The sequence below is a fragment of the Mandrillus leucophaeus genome, unplaced genomic scaffold (assembly GCF_000951045.1).
Source record: "Mandrillus leucophaeus isolate KB7577 unplaced genomic scaffold, Mleu.le_1.0 Scaffold136, whole genome shotgun sequence".
Classification (NCBI taxonomy): Eukaryota; Metazoa; Chordata; class Mammalia; order Primates; family Cercopithecidae; genus Mandrillus; species Mandrillus leucophaeus.
This window is the reverse complement of record NW_012101321.1, coordinates 2,371,355-2,385,447: the sequence shown is the minus strand read 5'-3', so window position 1 is coordinate 2,385,447 and position 14,093 is coordinate 2,371,355. Positions and strand designations below refer to the sequence as shown.

Here is a 14,093-nt window from a genome sequence, read left to right as displayed (position 1 = left end):
AAGTCGTTTTTAAGTCTCATTTCCATATATAGAACAGACTGTACTGGGGTAGGTTAAATTATCTCTCAATTCTTTCCATGGCTATGAAAAACTAGGAACAAAGAGTATTTCCCTAGCCTCTGAATCTGATGATTCTTGAGTAAAGCTTTGCTAGTATAGCCTTGTACTTTTACTTCTAGAAATGTACTCTTTCTAGGAAATTGAAAAGGCTTGGAAAACGGCACACGTGGAGCAATAAAGTCTAAATATTTTAATTATAATACTAATAGAAAGATTAAAGAAGTATATACTACAATAGAGTAGGAGCACTAGTTAGACAAAAGTATAGTATTCAAATTCTACCTTCACCAATTAGAGCTTTTTAGCTATAGATAAGTTTCCCAATTTCTTTTATCTTCAATTTCCTCATGAATAAAAAGGACAAAATTGTCACTGTGAAAATCAACAATGACAAATGACAATAGTCAATAAATGATAGCTTTTGTTATGTTCACAATTAGAATGTCTCTTAAATTTTAAAACAACTATCTATAAATTGTTATTCCAAGTTATTTAGAATAGCTGGATATACCATTGATTATTAAATATAAAATACTTGGAATTTTACATTTAAACTAAATACTATTAAATACTTTGAATATTATTTTGAGTAAAAATTACACTTGTGGTGAAAAGCACAGGTATACATTAGTTTATGTAACAGATATTCTTGTTAAATACGAAAAATACATCATTAACTAGATTTTCCACTTCCATGTATGTTTTCATAGGTGCTTTATCTCTTCATATGACCATGGTTCCTAACGGTTTGCTTCCATTTTTTGTGACTTCTCTCCTCACCATTTTCTCTTCATTTAATAATCAAATCATTTAACAAAGTCTCGGTATTTACAACTATATAGAAGGAAAGTTATGCAAAAAAAGTTTTTGTTTTTTTCCTTTTTGTTTCACCTAAGAAGTCCAGTTAACACTAAAAAGTCCATGTATTTTTACTTTTACCTAGGGAAGAAGTGTTTCCAAGAGAAGAAGAGAGATTTCATGATTTTTTTAACTGCTTTAACAAATTTACCACAGCTTTTTTGAATAAAGGCTGTACTTGAATGATGCTAGTTTCTAATGTTGTTATTCAAGTGTGTTTGTAAGAGAAGCAGCATCAACATCACCTGGGACTTGGTAGTCAATTTTAGGCCTCACCCTAGACCTCTATCACCTTTTCTTTTTGGGACAGAGTCCTGCTAAGTTGCCCAGGCTGCAGTGCACGATCTTGGCTCACTGCAATCTCCACCTCTCAGATTCAAGCGATTCTGCTACCTCAGCCTCCCAAGTAGCTGGGATTACAAGTGTGCACCACCACACCTGGTTAATTTGTGTATCTGTAGTAAAGATGGAGTTTCGCCATGTTGGCCAGGCTGGTCTCGAATTCCTGACCTCAGGTGATCTGCCCACCTTGGCCTCAAAGTGCTGGGATTACAGGTGTGAGCCACCACACCCAGCCTAGACCTATATAATCTAATCTGCATTTTAACAAGATCATCAAATTTATGAATCACCTTGTGTTTTTTAATCATCTTATGTTTATGTATTTCCTTAAAATTTCAGAAGCACTACTTTAGACCAAAATGAGATAGGAGAGCACCTCTAAGTCCAGCTACTAGGAAGGATGAGGAAGCGAGATCACTTGAGCCCAGGATTTTGACACCAGCCTTGGCAACAAAGCAGAACCACCATCCCAGGGAGAAAAAAGAAAAAATAATAAAAATTAAAAGGATAGGGGAGAGTAGAAACTCCTGACCAAAATCACCTCAGTAAATTTTTCAAAATACATCCTCCTTCTTCCCCATCCAACCTACCAACTACTACTATGTACATTAAAAAGTACATTAAAAAGTAACATACGACAAATTAGCTAACACATATCTTCTCACCAACAGAAGATGGATAATTTTCAGTGTCATCTCTGAATTACTGAAAATTTCTTTTAGTAAATTCCCAACGGTTTTTAACAGCTCACCTAGTCGGAGACACTGCCGCAAAATTCCTCCAGATGACATACTTTTTTCAGCTTCAATTTCAGTAAAGCCAAGAGAACTTGCAAATATAAGCACATCCACAAGGCTAATTAGCCTCTGCAAAAATGTCACAGAGGCTTCTATTGAAAGGCCTTGAGTAGGTTCAATATTTTCCAGTTCATGCTGTAAAGAATACAGTTTGACATTTATATATATACATATTCTGAAAAAAAATAATTTTACCAGATATAGTCCTAAATTTTATAAATTGTATAAGAAGTCAGACTTTCAGAAACCTAGTAACACAGAGTGATTTATACTTATTATTTCATCTAAAAAGGGTGGGGGATGAGGAGGAGCAACAGAAACATACAGGTGAAACACCATGAACTATATTCTTCACTACCTGACTCATACTTAGGGAATCAACATTCTCTCTAGTTCTTTCATTACTAGAACAGATTCTAAGGTCCTCTCAAGTAAAAGATCCTATTGTTTTTTATTTGTAGCACCTATGATGCACAGTAACCACCACATTTAAGTTTTAGTCAATAAAGTTGCATAACACTTATGTTTTCACACCAATTTTATATAGTAATTAAGTGCTTACTGTAGCCGATGTAGCAGCTGAAAGCAATGGCAGTATACCCCCACAAGCCATGACCATATTGTCCATCACTTGAGAGATGAGATGAATTGTGTTGTGTACAAAGATGACATTATCACTGCTATTCACGAAGTCCATAACTGTCTTTGTTGAATGGCTGTCCAAAGATAAATGATGTTTACTGATAAAGCTAAAGGAAGGAAATCACAGTTTGCCTACTTGAGGGGAGGGAAGATAAGAAGGTGCTTTTGCTTCATCTTGAAAACTGAAGGAAGATGACGCAGCAGGCATTTGGGGGGTGTATACTTCTTCAGAAGAAACAGACCATTCCATATCAGTAGCTACTATCCATGCCCTCCTTCAGTGCTGAAACATAAATACTATTCATTTTACACTGGATATCAAAAGTTGAAGAAAATTATCCTAACTAGGAACAAAACTAAGAAATCATGTGACAAAAATTATGAGGTAAATAGTGGTAAATGTGCTACTAAAAATGAATATTCTTCTGTAATGCCTATAAAATGCCTTTAAACGTAACAAGAATCTTACACAAAAAGAAATAAATTAGGTACCTTTAAAATCATAAATCTTCCATTGGGGGTTATTTTGGGTTCCCCGGTTTTTTTAAGGCTAAAAATACACTGGAAATATTGATAATGTTATACCAATTTTTTGTTTTTTTGAGACAGAGTCTCGCTCTGTTGCCCAGGCTGGAGTGCCGTGGCACAATCTCGGCTCACTGCAAGCTCCACCTCTCGGGTTCATCACGCCATTCTCCTGCCTCAGCCTCCCAAGTAGCTGGCACTACAGGCGCCCACCACCACTCCTAGCTAATTTTGTATTTTTAGTAGAGACAGGGTTTCACCTTGTTAGCCAGGATGGTCTCGATCTCTTGAGCTTGTGATCCGCCCGCATCAGCCTCCCAAAGTGCTGAGATTACAGGCTTGATCAACTGCACCCGGCCTATACCAATTATTTTTTAATACTTCTAGTAATAAACCAGTTTGATAGACCTACCTTCTGGGGAATTACATGCCATAAAATTGCTACAGGAAACCTACTACAGATTTTTTAAAAGAGAAACCTCTACTTTTCTCATTTTTGTAATCCAGATAAGGATTCCATTCTTATAATGGAGAATAAAAGTTAATTCAGTAAAACCCTACCACAGAATAATTTCTATTCTACTTTTTAACCAAATGTCTGGAATTAATTACAAAGTGTTTCTATAGATTTCTTTGAAAATCAAGACTAGGTTTATAAACATCTTCCATAATAAACATATAGACAAACCTTCTCCACATCTGTATATCTGTTTCTATTGAAAATAATAGATCAGTGAGCAAACGTTGATGCATCTGAGACCAGTTGAACTCAGGAATACGAAACATAGTAGATCTGGAATCCCTCCTTTGTCCATTAACTGCATCTGGTGCTATTCCTTGCCCTGGCTGCTCATGTTGCCTTGATATCTAATACAGAAAATTTAAAAAGTAATAAAATAGGTTCAACTTCAGCAGGAGGCTTTAGCAAAGTAAATAATTTAGTAGCTTCTATGCAATGCATCTAACACATTTTTAAGACACTATAAGAACCAAATTAGAGAGAGAAAAATTATCAATGAGTAATAACATTAATATTTTAGTATATGTAAGCAAAGCTATCAAAAGTGCGAAACTACCGCAATTCGAAAGTAATTAGCTTGGAACCACGTTAAGTATTACCACTATGTAGCATTTTATAAAGGAATCAAGTAACAGTTCTTAGTTTTTAGCCTTAGCCTAAAAGAAAGACAGTATTTAAAATCTAAGTGGCATCTGGATTATGAAGTGGCTAGAATGAAGAATAAAAACAGAGATAACATAATGAAGAACCAACCAACAAAAACAAAAAAAAAGGAAGGCGGGATAGAGGATAAGAATTGAATAAAGTGGAAAATGACAACATGCTACCAAGCGTTGTCTCATGGGTCACTCTGAGATACAGACAGAGGAGAAGGCTGTGCCTCTAGATCTCACAAAGACTCCTCTCTCTTATAGACTTCTTAAGACACTTCTAAATCACATGCTTGGCAACTAAAATTATACACTGGCAGGTAGGTGGCCCTAGAGTTTGCTGGAAAACTAATGTACTAGGATTGGGTTAGTCAAATAAAAGCTAAAATGCAAGTGTTTCCAATATTTGTTTTATCAACTAAAATTATACCAATCCTTCAAAGTGGTAACTTTTGCTGAGGCTATGGTAAAAATAATAATAAAAGCTGTCATTTAATGAACTCACATTCACTGTCAAACACTGTGCTAACGATCTGAAATACAATCTTCACATTCACTGCATTTAATTGCAAATAGCATGTGAACCAAATTCAAAATAAAATAAATTTAAGTATGTACACATGCTCTTTTTTAAGTCAGTGCAAAAATACTTGAAGTCGACAATATATAAAATCACCTCAAGCACATGTCGATGAGGCTGAGGTGCTTCCACGTTTGTACTGGCCTTCAACTCCAGCCTCTCAGTATCTGTAGTAACACTGGAAACATCCAACTTGGCAATCTTTTGCTCAGAAGAAGAAGCCTCAGAGACACTACCATGACAATCACTAAGTAATTTGGTTTCTGCAGTGAGGTTAGTTGCTTTCTTCCCTTCCTCCAGAATCTGACCAAGGTCTGATTCTACAGCTTTTTGGGAAACAGTAGTTTCTGGTGACATAACTGAAGACCCTGATGCTGTCATAGTCTGAATTCCAGAATCTTTAGAATCTTGAGTTTCAGTATCAGTTTGCTTTTCAGCAGCAGGTTTTCCTTCTTGAAATACTAATTTGTGATCATCACCAAACATGTCCAGTTTTTCACTGGCTTTCGATGCAGCTGGAGACAAATTGTTATCTTTGAGCTCTGTGGGTAGATTAGCTTCCTCAGTAGGACTGCCTTCTACTTTCAGTTCCACATAATCATCGTCTTCCTCTTCCTCTACTACAGACTTATCCAAGAATTCTGGCATTTCTGAAGCATCCTCTTCTGAAGGAGAACTTATAGAAGCAGTTACTTCACTGACAGTCATTGAATCTTTGCCAGTTGTTATAAAAGAATTAGAGGAAATAGTCACAGCTTCTATTAAGTCAGAAGATACTTCTAAATCACCTGCATTCCTTGTTTCATTTGTCCGTGTCTCTTCCAAAGTGCCCTCATCTGGTAACTCCTGATTTTCTTGCTCAGCTTTCATTTCTTCATAAGATGCATTAGTAATTTGCAGTTCACTATTAGATGCAGATTCTAGTGAACTTGTCTTCTCTATACTTGAATTTTCATTACCGTTTGTGGTGAAATGAGGATAGACAGGAGAATCCTTCGTACCTGGTTGCTGGGATCCTACTGAAAAGTTAACATCCCTTCTAATGCCAGAGGCTGCTTGAACTGAAGTTGAAGAACACAGTCCTATTTCTTCATCAGTTTTTCCTTGCTGTTCCCTAAATATATTGGCAAGGTTTTCTCTGTGTATTTCAAAAGTGACCTAGGTGAAAAATATACATTCAGTTAAAATATGCATGAGAAATGAACACAGAATACAAAATATAAAATTAAATAATTTTCAAATACATATTTTATATAATACAATAAAACGTAATTTTCCTATATTTTATTTTAGTAGAATGATAAATGTAAGTCAGTCACAGAAATCTAAATATTCATTAAAAACTACAGCCAATTTTAATGTTAACAAGTAGCATAGCATGAAACCACAAGAAGAACATAATTATTTAGCCTATTATTAAAGATGTATAGGAAAAAGATACACTATTCTACTGGCCACCATAACTTGTACCAGAATTTAAGTATGTACTATTGGGAAGTGCTTTATGCACTGGATAACACTTGTTTCAACTGCTATGAATACCAATTTCCCCAGGACTTGTCCGCAGGAGAGATTAAAAATATCAATTAATTATGCTCACCATTACAGTAGCTCTATATATATCTATTAAGCTACAAAATCATTATCTCACTAAACTAATGAAAACAAATTCTTTTAGCAATGGGAGAAAAAAGATCCAGCCCTTCCTCCAAAGGTTAACCATAATTTCCAAAGTTTGGTCGAAAATAGTCTGAATGTTTCAATTGATCCATCCATACATCTATTCATTCCATTTATATCTGAGCGACTATTATATATATTAGGCACCATGAACGTTCCTATATCATGCTTTGCCTTTTACCCAAATGGAAAAAAAACTGAAAAAGCAAATTTTTTTTTTTTTAGAGAGTGCTGTACTTGTTAATGTCACAAGATTTAGAATTTTTAAAATCTTTCTAAGGATTATCTCATATCCACCAACATGTGATTTCCATTGGTGTTTCAATGGTAACCCCCCCCCATCACCTCTTGCAACAAAAATGCCAGAAAAAACTATAACACATGCAGAAAGTATAAGCCTAATTATAGTTTATTTATCCCAAAAGTGTTTGTTTCTGTAATCTACATTATTATATAGAGTAAGCTGAACATTCATTGAATAAATCTTTATTGAGCCATAGTATAAGAGGACGGAAGGACAATCAAGGAAGAAAAGCTGATCTTTTTATCCACAAACATCAATAGGCCTTATTGAATCACAAGAGTATACACATAGATGAAAAGCAAACAAAAGTAAAAATGACTCTCAATGCAAAAAGTTCCTTCTATTGATATTAACTCGCCTTTACTCATGACATATACAGAACATTCATGCCATGTGATATACCTAAAAACAAAAACGTTCCAGGAATAAATATTTTCCTGTGAATATTTGTATTTTTCCTAATTGTAACTATGTTGTTAATTCTAAAACTTAGAAATCTTTTTATAATATTTCAACAATAAATGCATGTATCCCTCACTAAACAGTAAAATGATATAATCACATTAACAAAACATCCATTTCTTTTACATTCACAATGACAATATTTTATTTGACACGGGTTCTGTATTTTAATTGACCAATTCCTCATATTCATTTAACAAAAATTTGCAGAACATCGGTAGCATGCCAGGCATTGTGTGATGAACACATTGTTCCTGACTTCATAGAGCTTATATTTTAATGAAGGTATCAGAAGATAAACACACGAATATGTAAGATAATGTCAAATAGTAATAAGAGCTTCGAAGGGAGGTGGAAGTACACAGAGAAGAACTGTGATGACAGTCTAGGTGAGAAGGTGTATTTACTAGTGTAACTGCAGCAGGCCTCTCTGTTCTATTTGAACAAAGGCAAGAATAAAAGAGAGAGCAAGCCATGTAAAAAGAAAAGAGTTTGAGGCAAAGAAGAACAAGTGCAAAGACTTTGGAGCTGAAATAAGCTTGTCATGTATGATGAATAATAATAAAGCAATAAACTGAGAACTAAAGAAAATGAGGTCAAAGATGTGGCCACGAGCTAGATTATGATTGTAGAACATTATAGACCGTGTTAAAGACTGTATGTTATTCTAAGAGAGCCGTTTGAGAATTAAGAGTGTAGGGAAGACAATCTGATTTCCCTTTTTAAAAGATCAGTGGCTGGGAATGGTGGCTCATGCCTGTAATCCCAGCACTTTAGAAGTCCGAGGCGGGCGGATCACCTGAGGTCAGGAGTTTGAGACTAGCCTGGCCAACATGGCGAAACACTGTCTCTACTAAAAACACAAAAATTAGCTGGGCGTGGTGGCACACACCTGTAATTCCAGCTACTCGGGAAGCTGAGGCAGGAAAATTGCTTGAACCCAATCCAGGAGGCGGAGGTTGCAGTGAGCCAAGATAGCATCACTGCACTCCAGCCTGGAAAAAAAAAAAAAAAGGACTGGTTAGCCTACTTTTGGGAAAACTGACTTTAGAGAGAGCATTTCTGCATGAATAAACAATTATCATTATCAAAAGAAAGCAAGTTACATATTACCAACCTCACGGTCATTTTGAAAATAGGCCATTTATTTCTACAATAGCCTGTGTTATAGAATGACTTTAGTTTTCAATAATCATTTGCTTTGATTTTATTTATATTAAAGGTTTTTAGAATTCGTATTATACAATGGATCAATAAACATGAGTGCATGTAATTTATATGTACAGGTTAAGAAATAACAATTTTTTTTTTATTTCACATACCTATCGCCCATGTCAAGAAGTAAAACATTACCAGTACCTCACAATTCCCCTACGTGCCCTGCCCAAACTGTACTCCCTACTTCTCCACTACAATCAGAAGGAAATCACTATCCTGATATTTCTGTTGTTCACTGTTTACAGTTTTACCTGGAGGACAGAGCTTTGGGAGATAATTTTAAAGGACAGTTTTACTGTCTATATACTAAACTTATCCATTATGTTTAGTTTAAAAAACTACATCTAACACAAATCTAGTCAATTGTATTTTAAAGAGCAATACTGCCACAAGTGAGGCTCCCAAGAAAAGACAAGATACACAGAATCTGTGAGTTGCAGCAAGGCTTCAGCTGATTTGAGAGAATATGTAAAGCTATTTCTGGGAAGTCTTATAGGCAAGTCATTAGGAAATACAGGAAATATAGAGGTCAAGAGAACTGGAGAATCAGAGGTGGTGTATGCCAGGTAGAGTGTATTGGCATAAAATACTTTATAGTTTTCACTTCTAAGCTCACCATGGTGAACCTCTACCCTAAGAAGTGGGTCAAAGCACAGCATGTTTTTGTGGAGTGAAGTAAGAATCTTCAGGTGATTCACATTAGACAGGAAAACAGGAATTTAATCAGCACATGATGAAGGCAAGCAAGCTAAGTACTCCTAATAAGAATACAGGTCCCCCTCTCCTGAGTGAAACTGCTCCAGTCCAGATGGACTGTCATCTGTCTACTACATAGCTGCTATTGGGATCTCCCTTTCTAAAACAGTCCTGGAGATCCCCTTCATCTCTATTCTATGTTGTCTCTTGTTTCTTATATTTCATTTCTTTCTCTTTGTATTATTCTCTCCTTTTGTGCAATATCCTGCAGTGCCTTAAGAAAGGATGTATATGTTTCTTTGTTTCAATGTTTTGAGATCTCAAATATCTGAAAAAGTATTTATTCTCACTTCATACTTGATTAATAGTCAGAGTATAAAACCATGGATAGAAAAGCATTTACCTTCAGAATCTGAAATGCTTTTAAAATTCTAAAGTCTGTTGATTTTCAAATTTGCCCTTAATTTAATTTATCCAATGGTCTAAAAGCTAACTTGCAATTGAACAATTATCAGTATTATCTTTTTGGATGCTGTTTTCCTTAAGATATTTGTGACTTTAAAACTGATAATTTCCAATTAATTGCCAGATATTGTTCTAAATGACCCAACTAAAAGACTAGTCATTAATCTTCACAATCATTTGATAGCTAATCTATAGCTGTTTGTAATGTTTGGAAAGCACTTCTATAAACTACTAAAGATACTTATGAGCTAATGACTATAACATTTCTTTTGCCATTACTTCCAACTTAATTGGCACTCAAATTTACTAATTAGTAGATAAAAGATAAACACAATACATCCAGATGTTAATATTATCTTTTTAACCTATATATTAAAACCGTATAACCTGTAAAATTTAGACTTTTTAAACTGTTAGGCAATGTTTAGCAACGGATTTTGTTTGTAAGCAAATGCATCTTTTTCAGTGTCTGTTTTTATATGAAAATACCAGCTAAATATGATGTTAACTTCTGATTAAGTTACTAACCTTTGATAAATAACATATATCTTTAAAAACAGGTGGATCTTCCCATTTGTATTATCAATGAGTGTAAGTCAAAATGATTGCCACCACATTCATGAGATCTTTTATAGAGACTCTGATGTACAACAATGGTATAGGTAACAGATATAATGGTAAAATCAAGCATTACTGACATAATAAGGAGCAATTCTAAAGGTTGGTAGTACTATCTCCATTTAAAAACACTGACAAAAGAATATTGCAGCAAATAACTTCTAATCTTTTCGTTTTTTAAAAAGTCATCTTGATCAATTTTAATTTCTCAAAAACATTCTAAACAGATGCTTTCATGCAAATCTACAGTATAAACTGAAACAAATTTTTAGAGGGCAATTTAGCAATATCTACTAAAACTTTTTAAAACATGTACAGACTCCTTCCTCTGGAAATTCCACGTATAGGAATTTATACTACAAAATAAGGGTTACAGTATTGAACCAGGCTCATCATTGCTCAATGATAAGGAACAGATAAAGTATGACTATAATATAAATCAACAGATTTTTAAAATCTCTCTTCCATCAATTTTTCTAAATACAATTTTGGAGAATGCTGGAATATAAAAAGAAAACTTGAATCATTCACACGATCACTCCTTCCTAGAATTTTAAGTGGTCTGATAACATTCAAATGTTACATCAAAGCTGAATCTTATGCTCCTTACTTCTCCATAATGTGAAATAATATGCAGACATTAAATTCATGTAAGAAAGATATCATTAAATAATACTGTAAAATAGTAAAAATACGATCACATTTTGTTAGCAAATACTATGTATGTGTAGATTATGTATAAAAGAGAAGACTAAAAGGTCTCACGCCAAAATGTTAATAATAAGTTATACAAAGGTGTTTGGATAATGGGTAATTTTTGTTTTCTGTGCATATGCATTTCTGCTGGGTTCAAGATTTCCTGTAATGAAAACCTATTATTTCAATTTTTTTGAAATTATAAATGCTATTTGGTTTTCAACTGTTAAAGCTAAGAATACTTTTAGCCAGGAACAAAGGTGCATGCCTGCAGTCCTAGCTACTGGAGAGGTTGAAGGGAGAGGATCACTTGAGCCAAGAAGTATGAGGCTATAGTGTATTATATAAAATGGAACCTGTAAAGAACCACCGCACTCTAGCCTGGGAAGCACTGCAACACCCTGTCTCTCTCTCTCTTTTTTTTTTTTTTTATAAAGTACCATTTAAATTTGGTAAAAATACACACACAAACACTCACACAGAAATCAGGTATTTTTCAAGAATTACTTAGCAATTAAATAAGGTATAAAGTGCTGACAATCCATGAAATGTGGAAATTTTGTAACTTTTTTATTTTTGTAATTTTTGTGAGGTATCTCCCTCCATCACGCAGGCTGGAGTGCAGTGGCACGATCTCAGCTCACTGCAGCTTCAGCATCCCGTATTCAAGTGATTTTCATTCCTCCACCCACCAGTAGCTGGGACCACAGGCATGCACCACCACTCCTGGCTAATTTTTGCATTTTTAGTAGAGACAGGGTTTCACTATGTTGCCCAGGCTGGTCTCGAACTCTGGCCTCAAGTGATCCACCTGCCTCGACCTCCCAAAGTGCTGGGAGGCATGAGCCACCATGTCCGGCCAATTTTGTAACTTTTGAAATTTCTTCAAACAAGTCGCTTTTAATCTTATCATACAGTCACCATAAACACATATACATTTTTCTATATGCCAGTTCATATCTTATGATTTTAAAAATAATTTCAATAAACCAATTAGAGAATTCTTTAAAAAAAAAAATCTTATTTCCACATGCTTTTACCCAATCTAAATGGTAGTTTTTACAGTGACTGAAATTTATACTTCAGATATTTCATCAGATTATAGTAAATAGCAAGTAAAATCTTCAGCTATTTCAAATAATCCAAGATAATTAGGACTTTATCCTCAAATTCACTATTTAGGAGGAAATCCAATTCATATCATACTTTTAACTCCAGCGTGACTAATCTTTATTCATTTTAAGTGATAAACCCATTCTACCTTATGGCAATATGAGTCTACACAAAACACAGTATCTAAGGTATTAGTTTTCTTTGTTTAGAAAATTATGTCTTTAGAAAATTATCATAATTCAGAAGAGTTTAAATGCCTTAATTTAAATTTTAATTAATGAGTAAAAGCATTTTATCATACCCAGTGAAAAAGGTATTACTTAAGCACAGAAAAATGTTCAATTTGAAGCCAAAAACAAACAAAAAAAATGAAAACCTAGACAACAAATAAGACAATGAAATCACAAAGGTTACTAGGTGCACACTTTAAAACCCTGAGATCAAAGTAACCAACATAGTGCAGTTATACTAGAAGAGCCTATTACTGCTTATAAAACCCAGTTCAGCTGCTGGAGGAGAGGTATACAGTGACAAACAGCTTCCCTGCTACAAAGGTGGCAGGAAATCTATCAAACTGGACAATAAAATTGCAATTGAGTTTCTTTGGCTTTTTATAGCAGCAGCATGTATCCTGATGTAACTCTGCAAAAGCCATCCCATTCTGCAACATTAGTTCTTTACACATCAGTTCTTTATCAAGAACCATGTTATAAATTTGTGATATTGAGATTCAAAATGACTACAAAAAGGAAAAAGCATCACTTCAATACCGTATGTATAAAAATATTTTAAAATCTTCAGAATAGATACTTTTAGAGAAAAGAAAATTTTGTTCCAGTAATTCCAGTGGAATTTTTAACAGCTGCTAAAAATTGTTCACCTACTTACTGAATCACTACAGTTCTACTCTAAGCTTTATTAAAAAATAATTTGAAGAGCCTTAGGGCGTAAGTTTCTGTTTTATTTTAAAAACAGCTATAAAGATTTAAAATTCCAAAAAACTTAACAGCATTCAAATAAATTACTTTGTATAAGCCTCATGAAACAGAAAAGCCTTTTAAAAATGAAGAAAATCCACACGAAAGAATAAAATTAAAACACATGTATAAAACACTAAAATAAAAGGTAAACAAATATAAGAGCCAACTTATAACTGTAAACTTTTGTTTTCCCTCTCATAAATAATGTTTTAGCATGTATTTTTAAAAGTATACTTTCACAGCAAAAAGTGATAGGTCTAGTTTTATTCAGATAAAAAGACTCCATGATTAACTTAGCATTATCCCATCTTATAAATGAATACTAAAACTTGAGTCAATGTGGTTCTTGGTCAAAAGCAGGCAGGCACTAGAGGCCTCTCCTTAAAGCAACTATTTTCTTCAGAAAAATTTTAAGATCTGTTTAAAGCCGTAAGTCACTGGACTAAAGAAACATATAAACTAAGCAAAACTATAGTCATGCATCACTTAATCATGAAGACATGTTCTGAGAAATGCATCATTAAGCAATTTCATCATGTGAACACCATAGAGTGTACTTACACAAACCTAGATTGTATCACCTACTATATACCTAGGCTCTATAATATAGGTTATTGCTCCTAGGCTACAAACCTGTATAGCTTATTTACTGTACAGAAGCCTGCAGACAACTGTAATACGATATATGTATTTGTATATCTATTTTTATTTTTGTAATGTTTCAATTTTTAACAAAAGACTGAGTCTCACTCTGTGACCCAGGCTGGAGTCCAGTGGCGCAATCTTGGTTCACTATTATGTTACTTCAAACTCCTGGGCTCAAGTGATCCTACCACCTCAGCCTCCTGAGTAGCTAGAAATACAGGTGCATGCCACCATCCCAGCTT

The 14,093-nt window shown here is 34.3% G+C and overlaps 1 protein-coding gene across 1 annotated transcript in view; it reads right to left on the bottom strand.

Annotated features, from left to right (window-relative positions):
• Positions 1-14,093, bottom strand: part of LRBA (LPS-responsive vesicle trafficking, beach and anchor containing) — a 771,345-nt gene that overhangs the window by 599,328 nt on the left and 157,924 nt on the right. Inside the window, exons 23-26 of the mRNA XM_011973242.1 lie at positions 5,071-6,132; positions 3,913-4,091; positions 2,620-2,773; positions 2,012-2,192 (exon numbers count right to left, since the gene is read on the bottom strand). Coding sequence (XP_011828632.1) covers positions 2,012-2,192; positions 2,620-2,773; positions 3,913-4,091; positions 5,071-6,132 — 1,576 coding nt within the window. The remainder of the gene's footprint in view (positions 1-2,011; positions 2,193-2,619; positions 2,774-3,912; positions 4,092-5,070; positions 6,133-14,093) is intronic.